Source organism: Ovis canadensis, chromosome 20 (assembly GCF_042477335.2).
Source record: "Ovis canadensis isolate MfBH-ARS-UI-01 breed Bighorn chromosome 20, ARS-UI_OviCan_v2, whole genome shotgun sequence".
Taxonomy (NCBI): domain Eukaryota; kingdom Metazoa; phylum Chordata; class Mammalia; order Artiodactyla; family Bovidae; genus Ovis; species Ovis canadensis.
Genome location: NC_091264.1, coordinates 35,024,418 through 35,039,311, shown reverse-complemented (window position 1 = coordinate 35,039,311; position 14,894 = coordinate 35,024,418). Strand labels below are relative to the sequence as shown.

The 14,894-nt window shown below is 40.8% G+C and overlaps 1 protein-coding gene across 1 annotated transcript in view; it reads right to left on the bottom strand.

The window, feature by feature from the left end:
* The window catches only part of MEP1A (meprin A subunit alpha), a 33,360-nt gene extending 21,432 nt beyond the window's left edge, over nucleotides 1-11,928 (bottom strand). The window contains exons 1-5 of the mRNA XM_069562752.1: nucleotides 11,918-11,928; nucleotides 5,011-5,021; nucleotides 4,762-4,812; nucleotides 3,701-3,741; nucleotides 2,297-2,372 (exon numbers count right to left, since the gene is read on the bottom strand). Of these exons, the coding sequence (XP_069418853.1) occupies nucleotides 2,297-2,372; nucleotides 3,701-3,741; nucleotides 4,762-4,812; nucleotides 5,011-5,021; nucleotides 11,918-11,928 (190 nt within the window). The remainder of the gene's footprint in view (nucleotides 1-2,296; nucleotides 2,373-3,700; nucleotides 3,742-4,761; nucleotides 4,813-5,010; nucleotides 5,022-11,917) is intronic.
* Nucleotides 11,929-14,894: the final 2,966 nt, after the last annotated feature.

The following is a 14,894-nucleotide window of genomic DNA, read 5'->3' as shown; positions in this document are numbered from 1 at the left end:
GAGTTCTGCAGACAGCCTTAGAAAAGATTTCTGTAACCCAAGTTTGGAACCAAAGCAGCAAAAACCTATGTACCTGAGTCAGCAAGAACAGTAGATGCCTGTTAGTAACCTTTGTGGATTGATGACCAAAGATCAAATGTCACTCCTCTTGCTTAACCTGCACGTGTGCCTGCCTTGGTATTGTGTAAGACAAGGACGAGGTGGAGGAGAAAGATACACCAGAGGAAAGGAGACTGTTTCTTGCTTTGTGTGTGTGTGGATTTTAACCCCATCAACTCGTTGGTTGTAGGTCTCTAAGTTAAAAATTAAGCTAAGTTCTATAAAATTAAATTGTATTCTTGCATACTTGATTTTTGGGGATTCTCCCAAAGAGTTTATCATTTTTGGCACTTTACCATGTACTTATCTCACATTTTTCTGGTCTTTATTTAAGGAACTCTTGAGTTGGAGACTCTACACTCAGATGTCATAAAATCATATTAAGGTCATTAAAGGAAGTCACTGGAATAATTAGTAAATAAATTATAGAAACATCACAGAACAACAGCAAGAGCATGCATTAAACCTGTTCGAAGGTTTTCATGAACTTTTATGTATTCTTATGGAGTAACATCTTTAAATTGAAGATATGTACCCCAGACAGCCTGGTTGCCACAAAATATAAGAAAAAAGTTTGATTATAATTAAAGTCATGCTGTCTATAAGACTGTGTTTCTTTTGTTATCTTCAACCCAAATGGTGGAAACACTGAGAGTGGTGGATTTAAAAATCCCATCTCATCTGTTTGCAGGGTAGGAATACAGATGCAGACGTAGAGAGTGGCCATGTGGCCTCAGTGAGGGAAGGGAAGGGTTGGACAGATTGGGAGATTAGGACTGACATACACACACTACCATGTGTAAAATAGATAGCTAGTGAGGGCCAATGGCGTAGCACAAGGAGCTCAGCTAGGTGCTCTGTGATGACCTGGAAGGGTGGGATTGGGAGGGGAGGAGGAAGGGAAGTTCAGGAGGGAGGAGATATATGTATTCACACAGCAGATTCACTTTGCTGTACGGCAGAAATTCACACAACATTGTAAAGCAATTATATTCCAATGAAGAACATAACGGAGAACAATAGCACTTGTTTCTATGTAGCTCTTCTCCAGAAAAGGCGCTGGAAGCAACACTGACAAAAGTGATGGAAAATCTTGAAACACAATCTACGTCTCCTGAGAGCCGGAGCAGCCCAGCAGCTCATCAAGACTGAGTGAGCAACGCTGTCCCAGCTTCCCCTCTGCTCTGGAGTCTTCTCTTCCACAGAGGATGGGCCTCCCAGACAGGCAGCGCGTCATCGTGGCTGTTGAGCCATCAGTCAGCTGCTTGAGGTCAGCCAGTGTCCACACATGGCTTCTAATATTTATTTTATTTCCACCAACTATTATTTCCAACAGTGAGCAAAATCTAACTTATTTTTCTTGAGATAGAGAAGAACAGAAAATTTTAATACCAAGGAACGAGAATGATGAACATATGAAATAAAGCCTTTTCTATTTCTCAAAAATGTGACATGTTTGTTTTGCAACAGAAAGGGAAGAAATCAATATGCTGAAACTGATATCCTGGTACCATATTTAGAGTTACTTAAACAGGTGTTGGAGAAGACTCTTGAGAGTCCCTTGGACTGCAAGGAGATCCAACCAGTCCATTCTGAAGGAGATCAGCCCTGGGATTTCTTTGGAAGGAATGATGCTAAAGCTGAAACTCCAGTACTTTGGCCACTTCATGCGAAGAGTTGACTCATTGGAAAAGACTCTGATGCTGGGAGGGATTGGGGGCAGGAGGAGAAGGGGACGACAGAGGATGAGATGGCTGGATGGCATCACTGACTCGATGGGCGCGAGTCTGAGTGAACTCCAGGAGTTGGTGATGGACAGGGAGGCCTGGCGTGCTGCGATTCATGGGGTCGGGAGGAGTCGGACACGACTGAGCGACTGAACTGAACTGAAACAAACTCTTATCTCAGGTGCACATTTTCATTGCTATGATGTCAAATCGTATTTCATTTCTGTTCTTTGTGTTGCTCTCTTGGTCTAATTAACATGTTAGTGTGTTCTGCATTTTAAAAAGTACTATTTGATATTCTGTATCTTAGACTGGTTAAGCAGCATGGGTTTCCATAATCAAAGAATCCTCAGAGCTTAGAGACTCCCTTAGATGCTGGCAGTTACTCAACTTTGAAGCTGATGACCAGGAAGAGAGGGGAGAGAGAAGAGTTCAACTCAAGGCTTCTAATGAAGAACAAGTAGTGTTACCCAGATTGTCAGCCAAGATGTAAGGAATGGGGAACTTCCACCTGGTGCTTGGATCTCTCAGGCCATTTCTGGAATTCTGCAGAAACAAAAGGCAAAGCTGACTGGACAGCTAGTCTCCTTGGCTTCCTTTCCCCTTCTGTAAACTCCCACATCACAAACAATCTGTCACACTATTCAAATAGTCAGGTTGTCTTCAAATTATAAAAACAATAAATATTCACTATAGACAATATATAAATTTCCAGATAAATTTTTAAGACCAAATTAAGGATGCTTGTTCCTTGAAAGAAAAGCTATGACTAACCTACACAGCATATTAAAAAGCAGAGATATTACTTTGCTGATAAAGATCCATATAGTCAAAGTTATGTTTTTTCCAGTAGTCATATATGGATGTGAGAGTTGGACCATAAAAAGACTGAGCACCAAAGAACTGATTCTTCCTAACCGTGGTGGTTGGAGAAGGCAATGGCAACCGACTCCAGTACTCTTGCCTGGAAAATCCCATGGACCGAGGAGCCTGGAAGGCTGTGGTCCTTGGGGTCGCTGAGGGTCAGACACGACTGAGCGACTTCACTTTCACTTCTCACTTTTATGCATTGGAGAAGGAAATGGCAACCCACTACAGTGTTCTTGCCTGGAGAATCCCAGGGATGGCGCAGCCTGGTGGGCTGCTGTCTATGGGGTTGCACAGAGTCAGACACGACTGAAGTGACTTAGCAGTAGCAGTAACCGTGGTGGTGAGGATTCTTGAGAGTCCCTTGGACTGCAAGTGGGTCAAACCAGTCAATCGTAAAGAAAACCAACCCTGAATGGTCATTGGAAAGACTGATGCTGAAGCTGCAGCGCCAATACTTTGGTCACCTGAAGAAGAGCCTACTCATTGGAAAAGACCCTGATGCAGGGAAAGATTGAAGGCAAGAGGAGAAGGGGACGACAGAGGATGAGATGGTTGGATGGCATCACCAACTCAACGGACATGAGTTTGAGTACACTCTGGGAGTTGGTGACGGACAGGGAAGATTGGGGTGCTGCAGTCCATGGGACTGCAAAGAGTCGGATGTGACTCAGCGATTGAACAACAACGAAAGAGACCTACATTTCCTAAAAACTGAAATAGTCACTTTCAGTATGGTGGTAGATTTCCTTCTCTCTCATTCTTCACTTCTTAGGAAAATTGGGTGGACAAGGAATTTAATAATTATAGACTCTTTTTTCTGGTCGCTAATGATTTCGTCTTTTTTTAACCAGCAACCAAAGCGGAAGTCTTTCTCCATACAAATTATGGCTGAGATTCTTTCATCTTCATAATGGTCATCTCAGGGCTGGACACAGAGCAGAGGCTCACTGTCCTGTCACAGCCAGTCCTGTGGGAATGTTCTGGTGTCGCTAGAAAGTACTCACCTGCAGGAGGATGTCCCCTTGAAAGAGGTCCAATCCTGCAGCTAGATGTGGATTTAAAAAGAGAAAGATTTGAACAAGAATTGCTAAAGTGCATCTCTTATAAAATGAGTCCTTTCTATCATTGTCTTTAGTTGTTGATCTTTATGTGGTTAAACTCTTTTTAAAACAATACAAAAATCCATTTTAATTGAGCAAATGTAAAAGCTAATAAATATCATATATCGTCATATCCACTGTTGCCATTTTTTGGAACAAGAAAACTTGGAGGGTATTCTGCTTAGTAAAGTAAGTTAGACAGAGAAAGACAAGTATTCTATGTTATCACTTACATGTGAAATCTAAAAAACAAAACAAACTAGTGAATAATAAAACACAAACATAGAGACACCAAGAACAAACTGTTTACCAGTGAAGATTGAAAAGGAGGTTAGGAAGGGCAAGAGAAAGGTAGGGGATAAAGAAGTACAAACTACTGTTTATAAAATAAATGTCACAAAGATACAGTGTACAGCATAGGAAATATATCCAATATCTTATAGTAACTATGAATGGAATATTATCTATAAAAATATTTGATCACTATGTTGTCCATCTGAAAGGAATGTAATAGTGTAAATCAGCTATACGTCAATGAAAAAAAAGAAATCTTGTCCAAGAATCTTGAAAAGTGAGAGGTGAATTAGAAGGAAACTTTTTGGTCATCGGTATCAAAACTCTTGCACTCGAGGGATCGAAATGGGACTTCTGAGATAGGAAGTGAGGTACTAGGTGATCATTTCAAAATTAAGACTGGAAAAATGATTTTTTTATAAACAAAAATTTTGTTATATATTTCTAGAGCCACTGAATACTCACTAGTTCTAGAAAGTTCAGTCTAACCATTATTCTCTTTTCATGTTTCCATTTTTCAGAAATGCTGAAAATTCTAATGAAGCACCAATGAATAGTTCTCTCCTAAAGTTACTCAATATCATACTCTGAAAGTTAAGAGATTTTCAGCAATTCTATCGCAGGGTTTTAAATTATTTAAAGATATTAATAATGGCAGAAATTACACCCACCTAAGTTGATTTCTGAAATATCCTTCTGTTCGTCAAATTCTCCATCATATACTGTTAAAAGTGGGGAGAAAATTGTTATCAGTCTTGCTGAGCAAAGAAAAGTTCAGAAAACTCTCTATGTATTTCAATTAGTTCTTACCACTTCCTTTAGAAAGATGGTTAATCTGAAAGAAATAAATATACAGAAAAAGGATAACATATACTAGAATTAATATTTCTAAATACCCTGAAGAGCAGAACTCTACTTACCGATACAGCTGCTATGCGGGCAAAAAACAAGATGAAAGAAAGAATGCAAACCCATCTCGTCCAAATCATTGTTGCAAGTGAACAGATTTTAGCAAAGACACCTTGTGATAAGCAAAGACACCTTGGACCTTGCTCTGGCTGTCTTATTAGAAACTTTGACCCTTACATATGTTCTGTAGCATTGAAGTCACAAGAGAAACTATCTTTGCTGCTTTGAGGACAGATACAAAGTTTCACAGAAAAGCTCAAGTTCCAGAGACTAGAGAAGTTTGAAAAAGTCAATACTGAGATGAGCACATAAAAATAAGTAACATTCCTACATACCAGCAATAACCATTCATATACATAGCATAATATAACAGGTAAAAGATCCATTTCATAATAGGAATAAAAGCTATCTATAAAATGATAACAAATTACTTAAATAAAAATGAATTAGAGTTGCATGTAAATATAAAGTAATTATTGAAGAACATAAAGAGCTGTGTATACACACACATATATATTTATTTACTATATGAAATATTCATGGACAGGAAGACTCAGTATAATAAAGATGGCCGTTCGTTTGACATTAGTCTATAAACACAATGTTATTTCAATAAAAATCTTTTTAAAAATATTTAATTGAAGTATAGTTGATTTACAATGTTGTATCTGTTTTGAGTGTACAGCACAGTGATTCAGTTTTATATATATATAGGCACGTATTTTAGATTCTTTTCCTGTATAGTTTATTACAAAATATTGAGTAGAGTTTCCTGTGCTATACAGTAGGTCCTTGTTGGTTATCTGTGTTACATATTTTATATATAGTAACGTGGATATGTTAGTCTCAACCTCCTAATTTTCCCTCCTTCCCCCTTTCCCCTTTGGTAGCCATAGTTTGTTTCCTATGTCTGTGAGTCTCTTTCCATTTTGAAAATAAACTAAATATATATATTTTTGATTCCCCACATAAGTGATATCATATGATATTTGTCTTTCTCCATTTGCTTTATTGCACTTAGTATGATAATATCTGTGTCCATCCATGTGGCCCCAAACAGTGTTGTTTCATTCTTTGTTCTGGCTGAGGAATATTCCATTGTATATCTGTACCACATCTTCTTTATCTGTTCCTCTGTTGATGGAGATTTAGATTGCTATCAGCCAAATGAGATTTTATCTTTCCCTGTCTTCTTAGACTTATTTGCACAACTTACTCTAGTGGTGAACTTGAAATCAGATGAATAGAAAAATTGAATCCTACATCTACCACTGGGCAGGTGTGGCATTTTGAGCATTTGCTTTCCATGTGTCAAAAAAAAGAGGGGTACCTATTTCATGGGACTAATGTTGAGATTCAACGAGACAACCTATGTAAACCACAAGTACCGGGAACATAGGAAGCACTCAGTAAACTACAACACTTTTATCCATGTACACACCTCCTGGCAAAGGACAGGCGTCCTCTTTGCTTAGCAGAACCTCTGGGTGGGAGCATATGTCTTCAGCAGATACAGCTTCTCCCTGGTGAGTTTCATTTTATGATCTCGATTGCAGGTGTTAATTAGTTACCATTTATTTGCAGTCCCAGGCACTTCTGGCCCCAGGGTGTCAAGTGAGCAAGACTGGAGCCTCAAGCCCTAGGTTTGAAGGGGCCTGTACCTTTGCAGTTAAAAGACAGATTATGCAATCCTTGGGGCAAGGTCCGTGTTTTATTTTCTGTACTTGCCCTGATGTTTGGCACACAGTAGGCTGTTGGTGATCATGTTGAGTGAAATACAGTAAAAATGCCATTTTTTAAAAAATGTTTTACATGTAGTGATATGCTCTGAGTTCAGTGAGGGCATTTTACAAATCAACCAGTAGAGAAAGCAGTGTGACTACTGAAAGAAGAAGGCCATCGGCAGGTGGAAAGAGGGACAGCGCTCCCTGAAGTGTTTCAGACATGCTCAAGCTTCATGAAAGCCCAGGCCAGACCTGCTCAGGACTAAGACTGGAGGCTGCCAACATCCTCTCACCCCGTCTCCTTCTCCGGAGTGTCCTCTACCCACTGCTTCCTCCACTTTCTGCTCTCTTCTGAGACACCTGGTCCTTCTCCTTCACCCACAGAGTTCTGCCCTCAGGTTAATCTCCAAAACACCTGCCTTTGCTGTACCTTCAGGGAATCAGCCTGTTCCCTGGGGATTAGAAGCTTTTAGAGGAAGAGTTGGCAAATCTTTTTCTGAAAAGGTCAAAGGGTAAATATTTCAGGCTGTACAGATCCTGTAGTCTCTGTGGCAACTATTCAAATCTGCTCTTGCAGCTGGAAGGCAGCCAAAGACCTGAGCATAAAGGAGTGAGTGTGACCATGTCCCCAAAAACTTTGTTGACAAAAATATATAAAGGGGCATAACTTACTGACCCCTGAGTTTTAGAGAATTGACTCCTCAAGATGGTGGAGAGCAGTTCAGTTCAGTCGCTCAGTCATGTCCAACTCTTTGCGACCCATGGATTGCAGCATGCCAAGCTTCCCTGTCCATCACCAACTCCCAGAGTTTACTCAAGCTCATGTCCATCGAGTCGGTGATGCCATCTAACCATCTCATCCTCTGTCATCCCCTTCTCCTCCTGCCTTCAATTTTTCCCAGCATCAGGGTCTTTTCAAATGAGTCAGTTATTCTCATCAGGTGGCCAAAGTATTGGAGTTTCAGCTTCAGCATCAGTCCTTCCAATGAATATCAGGACTGATTTCCTTTAGGATGGACTGGTTGGATCTCCTTGCAGTCCAAGGGACTCTCAAGAGTCTTCTCCAACATAACAGTTCAAAAGCATCAGTTCTTCAGTGCTCAGCTTTCTTTATAGTCCAATTCTCACATCCATACATGACTACTGGAAAAACCATAGCCTTGACTAGACACACCTTTGTTGGCAAAGTAATGTCTCTGCTTTTTAGATGCTGTCTAGGTTGGTCATGACTTTCCTTCCAAGGAGCAAGCATCTTTTAATTTCATGGCTGCAGTCACCATCTGCAATGATTTTGAAGCCCCCCAAAATAAAGTCTGTCACTGTTTCCACTGTTTCCCCATCTACTTGCCATGAAGTGATGGGACTGGAGACTATGATCTTAGTTTTCTGAACGTTGAGCTTTAAGCCAACTTTTTCACTCTCCTCTTTCACTTTCATCAAGAGGCTCTTTAGTTCCTCTTCACTTTCTGCCAGAAGGGTGGTGTCATCTGTATATCTGAGGTTATTGATATTTCTCCCAGCAATCTTGATTCTAGCTTGTGTTCCTCCAGCCCAGCGTTTCTCATGATGTACTCTGCATATAAGTTAAATAAGCAGGGTGACAATATACAGCCTTGACGTACTCCATGGTGGAGATGGAGATGGTGATAACAGTTATAACAGAAAAAACAGCAGCAGCAACTGACAAGTATTGACCTGTATCAAAATATAGTTTTTATTGTGGCCTGGGCCACTATTCATTTAATCTTGAGAATAATTCTATGAAGTAGGCACTATCTATCCCCATTTTATAGACTGAGAAACTGTATACATACACAATGGAATATTACTCAGCCATAAATAGAATTAAATAATGCCATTTGCAGAAACAAGGATGAACCTAGAGAGTATCACATTAGGTACAGTAAGACAGACAGAGAAAGACAAATATCACATGAGATTGCTTATATGGGGAAACTAAATAAAGATACAAATGAGCTTATTTACAAGACAGAAATAGACTCCCAGACATAGAAAGCAAACTTAATGGTTACCAAAGGGAAAAGGGAGGGAGGGATAAATTAGCATTTGGGATTAACAGATACACACTGCTCTCCACATCCAAGTGGGCTTTCCATAGGCTTTCATCTTGATTTCAGCTTTTCCTCCTCTATCGGATCTAAAGAAGATATTGTCACCCACATTTTATACTGTGAGGAAGACAGACAAGAAGCTTACTTCATTTTTTCCCAATTCCCTTCCTATTTATTGAATCCTCATACAATACTTGAAATTGAAGCAGACTCAGCTGAAAGCTCTAAGATTGCCCACTGATTTTAGGAAAAGTCTCTAACTCCTGCTGATAACAAGGGTGATCACTCTCCAAGAGGTCAAGTTGGACCATGACATGTGGGAGGAGAGACTAAATACACGAGAATTGTTGATTAAACGGAAGATAAAAAGAGGGGGGAGAAATAAACTGGGAGATTGGGATTGACAGATACACACTATTATATATGAAATAAATAGCTAATAAGGACCTACTGAACAGCACAGGGGACTCTACTCAGTACTCTGGAATGATCTACAGGCAAAAGGAACCTAAAAAAGAGTGAATATATGTATAACTGATTCACTTTGCTATACAGCAGAAAGTAATGAAACATTGTAAATCAACTATACTCCAATAAATAATTTTTGAAAAGGGAACCCTCCTACACTGTTGGTGGGAATGCAAACTAGTACAGCCACTATGGAGAACAGTGTGGAGATTCCTTAAAAAATTGCAAATAGAACTACCTTATGACCCAGCAATCCCACTTCTGGGCATACACACCGAGGAAACCAGAATTGAAAGAGACACATGTACCCCAATGTTCATCGCAGCACTGTTTATAATAGCCAGGACATGGAAACAACCTAGATGTCCATCAGCAGATGAATGGATAAGAAAGCTGTGGTACATATACACAATGGAGTATTACTCAGCCGTTAAAAAGAATTCATTTGAATCAGTTCTGATGAGATGGATGAAACTGGAGCCGATTATACAGAGTGAAGTAAGCCAGAAAGAAAAACACCAATACAGTATACTAACACATATATATGGAATTTAGGAAGATGGCAATGACGACCCTGTATGCAAGACAGGGAAAGAGACACAGATGTGTATAACGGACTTTTGGACTCAGAGGGAGAGGGAGAGGGTGGGATGATTTGGGAGAATGACATTCTAACATGTATACTACCATGTGAATTGAATCGCCAGTCTATGTCTGACGCAGGATGCAGCATGGTTGGGGCTGGTGCATGGGGATGACCCAGAAAGATGTTATGGGGAGGGAGGTGGGAGGGGGGTTCATGTTTGGGAATGCGTGTAAGAATTAAAGATTTTAAAATTTAAAAAATAAAAAACTAAAATTAAAAAAAAATAATAAAGGGAGGGTACAATTGGGATGGGCTTTTCTCTGAAAGGAAATATGACTCTCAAGAGGAAGAGGTCTAGCTAGTTTCTACTGTCAAAGGATAAAACGAAAACAATGTAATGAATTTGATGTCCTTTAAGGGGAAACAATTGATGGCCTGGGGGAGTAGAGGGTGTCACAGGTCTCCCGAGGGATTTGGGGCAAGCGTTTCATAGAGCATTTGAAGAAGTGATCAGAAACCAAGGCATAACTGGCTGGGGTTGCATATCTGACCTAATTTAGAAAGATCAAGAAGCAAGGAAACAAGCATTGACCCCAGAGTCGGCTTGGCATTTGGGGACTGACCCGAATAGATTTTCTGTTTGTCATCAAGCAGAGAATTCACGAGAAAATGAAAGCTTTGTTTGGCTGATGTATTGCCCTGGGCAGCAGTGGGTCCATCCTGAGCCTAGAAACGTATTTCAACACTACTATCCCTGAAGTCAGGAGACAAAGAAACAGGCTAAAATTTCAGAAAAGACACTCAATTTTTGGAGGCAAAGCCCTTCCTGATCATCTGAGGATTCTTGGATCCTGCTGTGTTTCAAGGAGTCAGACAGCATTAGCCACAGAGAATAATGCCAGAGCCGCCAGCTGGAGGGGGAGGCAAGTGTGAACAGATGAAATTCTTCAGAAAGAGATGATGATGGAAAAGGAATAGGTGGGGCCTTGCTTGGGGATTTTTCTTTGTCCTGGGAAATCATTCAGTTTTGAGGTCATCTAATGGAAGCAAGATGATGGTAAGTCGGATGTCTCACTTGATTCAGAGAACAAGAGTCTCAGCCTTCTTAGAAAACAAATGAGAATTGCCATCTCATTTCCCTTTGAAAACCACAGCATTGTTTTTGGTACAGTGAATTCTGCTATGCAAGGGGCCAGCAGGTCCATTCAGACCAATTACATTATCTGCCACTTGGACCGGAATCTGAGTTAGCACCAGGGAAAGGTAAGGGGAAGGCCTCCATAGGAGCATTATGGGAGGTTTCAGGGATAATTGGTCAAAGTCAATCAGGAGGCTTCCTAAATTAGCAACCGGTCTGTTTACGTTCCTAGGTTGAATCAAAATTTTCTAAATAAGTTGATCTCATTATCAGTGGGGAAGATGGCAGTGGCAGCCACTTTTCACAGCAATGTTCACTAATGAGAACAGCTCTGCACGCACAGGCAAGCAGGAACATCAGTCACTGATGCCCTGTGAATAGATGGACTACATCAAGGGTTCCCAAGCCCGAACAGCCTGGTTCGGAACTGGGCTGCAGAGCAGGAGGTGAGCAAAGGGCAAGCGAGCTAAGCTTCAACGTATATTTACAGCCACTCCTCATCTTGTTCTCCCATAACCCTCAGATGAGACTGTCTAGTTGCAGGAAAACAAGCTCAGGGCTCCCATTGAGTCTGCCTTATGGTGAGTTGTGTAATTATCTCATTAGATGTCACACTGTAATAATAATAGAAACAGAATGCACAAAAAATGTAATGCACTCAAATCATCCCCAACCCATCCCCTCCTTAGTCTGGAAAAACTCTTCCGTGAAATGGGTCCCTGGTGCCAAAAACATTAGGGACTGCTGGGCTACATGATGGCACACCAGGAAAGGAAGAAAACTAGCCATCCCTTCATTTTCCAGTTGAATTTCTGGGAAGAGCAGTTTGTAACCCCCTACAAGTTTTCCTACCTTGAATGGCATTTCTTGCTATTCAAATAATAGCAATGATTATGATAACAACCAGATGACGTTTTAGGCATTCATTACCTGGCAGGCATGGCGACAACAAACTCTGGAAAATTCTCAGAGAGATGGGAACACCAGACAACCTGACCTGCCTCCTGAGAAATCTGTGTGCAGGTCAGGAAGCAACAGTTAGAACTGGACATGGAACAACAGACTGGTTCCTATTAGGGAAAGGAGTACGTCAAGGCTGTATATTGTCACCCTGCTTATTTAACTTCTATTCAGAGTACATCATGAGAAAGGCTGGACTGGAAGAAACACAAGCTGGAATCAAGATTGCCAGGAGAAATATCAATCACCTCAGATATGCAGATGACACCACCCTTATGGCAGAAAGTGGAGAGGAGCTAAAAAGCCTCTTGATGAAAGTGAAAGAGGAGAGTGAAAAAGTTGGCTTAAAACTCAACATTCAGAAAATGAAGATCATGGTCTCCAGTCCCATCACTTCATGGGAAATAAATGGGGAAACAGTGGAAACAGTGTCAGACTTTATTTTGGGGGGCTCCAAAATCACTGCAGATGGTGACTGCAACCATGGAATTAAAAGATGCTTACTCCTTGGAAGGAGAGTCATGACCAACCTAGACAGCATATTCAAAAGCAGAGACATTACTTTGCCAACAAAGGTGTGTCTAGTCAAGGCTATGGTTTTTGCAGTAGTCATGTATGGATGTGAGAGTTGGACTATAAAGAAAGTTGAGCACTGAAGAATTGATGCTTTTGAACTGTTATGTTGGAGAAGACTCTTGAGAGTCCCTTGGACTGCAAGGAGATCCAACCAGTCCATCCTAAAGGAAATCAGTCCTGAATATTCATTGGAAGGACTGATGCTGAAGCTGAAACTCCAATATTTTGGCCACCTGATGTGAAGAACTGACTCATTTGAAAAGACCCTGATGCTGGGAAAGATTGAAGGCAGGAGGAGAAGGGGATGACAGAGGATGAGATGGTTGGATGGCATCACCAACTCAATGGACATGAGTTTGAGTAAACTCTTGGAGTTGGTGATGGACAGGGAAGCCTGGCGTGCTGCCATCCGTGGGATCGCAAAGAGCTGGACACAACTGAGCCACTGAACTGAACTGACTGAGGCATGGTGTAAAATGCTTTCCATAGGCTATTTCATTTCATTCTTGCAATAATTCCATATGGTAAGAATATTGCCCTCATTTATAAAAGATTGAGCTCAGAAAGGTTATATATAGTACCCAGAACCTGAAAAACATCAAAAGAGAGAAATTGGCTTAATGATGTGTTTCCTTTCTGGAGCAGTCTCCATTCTCAGTCACTTAGTTACCAGTGTATTGTGCTCATTCATTCATTTGTTTATCTATGCATTCAGCCATAGAGTTATTATCAGGTGCATCCTCTGTGCTGGGCATTGTGTTAGGCATTGAGGACGGAGTTGTGAACCAGACAGGCACTGTCCTTGCCTTCATAGAGCTTAGACAGAGGTGAACATCATGGGAGGAAAACATTTACCACTATTTCAGAAGATCCCCAAGTAAAGATGGATCAACAGGTAAGTAGATAAACAAATGGTGATGTATTCACAGATCACAAGAGGATACTGTCACAAGGAATGCTACTGCACAAGTGAAAAGGGTTATATTACACTGCTATATTTAAAATGAATAAACAACAACGACCTAGTGTATAGCATAGGGATCTCTGCTCAATGTTTTGTGGCAGCCTGAATGGGAAGAGAGTGTGGGGGAGAATGGATACCCATGTACTCATGGCCGAGTCCCTTTGCTGTCCACCTGGAACTATTGCAACATTGTCAGCTGGCTATACTCCAGTATAAAATTTTTAAAAATAAATAAAATAAAAATTAACTAATTAAAAATAAAAATGACTGGTGTGCTAGTACATGCAGAAACATGAATAAATCTCCAAAGCATTATGCTAATAGAAAGAAGACAGATAAGAACCATATGTTGTGGAATTCACTTATATAAAATACTGAAAAAGGCAAAACTATAGTCAGAATCCACATCAACAGTTGCCAGGGACCAGATATTGGGAGTAGAGAGAGACTGGAGGGCAAAAGAAAAGATTTGGGGTAAAAGAAATGTTCTATATCTTGATTTCATTGGTGGCTATGCAACTGTGTACATTTGTCAACACTCAAAGAATTGTTTGCTAAAACCGGTGAATTTAATGGCAGGTTAGTTACATCTCAGTATAGCCGACTTAAAAACAATCAGAAACCTGGGGTCCACTTCCCACCCCTTTCACTAACATACAGGTGACGTTGGGTGAAATACTGAATCTATGTTTTCATTTATTCTTTTGTAACATGGGGCTCATGAGACCTGTTCTGCATCTTCTGTTACTAAAGTGAATGTGTTTGTTCAAGCATATCCAGCTCTTTGCAACCCCAGGGACTGTATATAGCCTGCCAGGCTCCTTTGTCCATAGAATTCTCCAGGCAAGAATACTGGAGTGGATTGCATGCCTTCCTTGAGGGGATCTTCCCATTCCAGGGATCGAACCTGGGTCTTCTGCACTACAGGCAGATTTTTTTTACCATCTGAGGCACCAGGGAAGCCCCTTCTATTACTAAGCAAGAGAATTTCAAATGTGCAGGATAAAAGCTTTACAGGATATTGAATGTCGTGTGAATATGGAACTTCATTGTTATCGTTCTCTCACTGGAGACTATTCTATTCTAGGTGCTCAGAGATCTAGAGTGAATTTAATTTGGTAGGCTTCATAGCATTTGGGGCCTTGATCTTCTGGTAAGAGGGGCAGCCTCAGAGGCTGTGACAGGGCTTCAGAGTCCCAGGTCAGTGTGTTCCAGAGGAGACCCAGCCATCTGTTTTGGATTTGGACCATCAGGCGACTGAGCCAAAGGGACAACTTCTGAAGGTCTTTGCCAATGGCCACACATCCCTACATCATGAACAAATCATGTCCTCTGCCCAGCTGGATAAGAGACACATTCCGAGGGTGGATCCATGGAGCCTGGTCACAGAGCAAAACAAGGAATAGA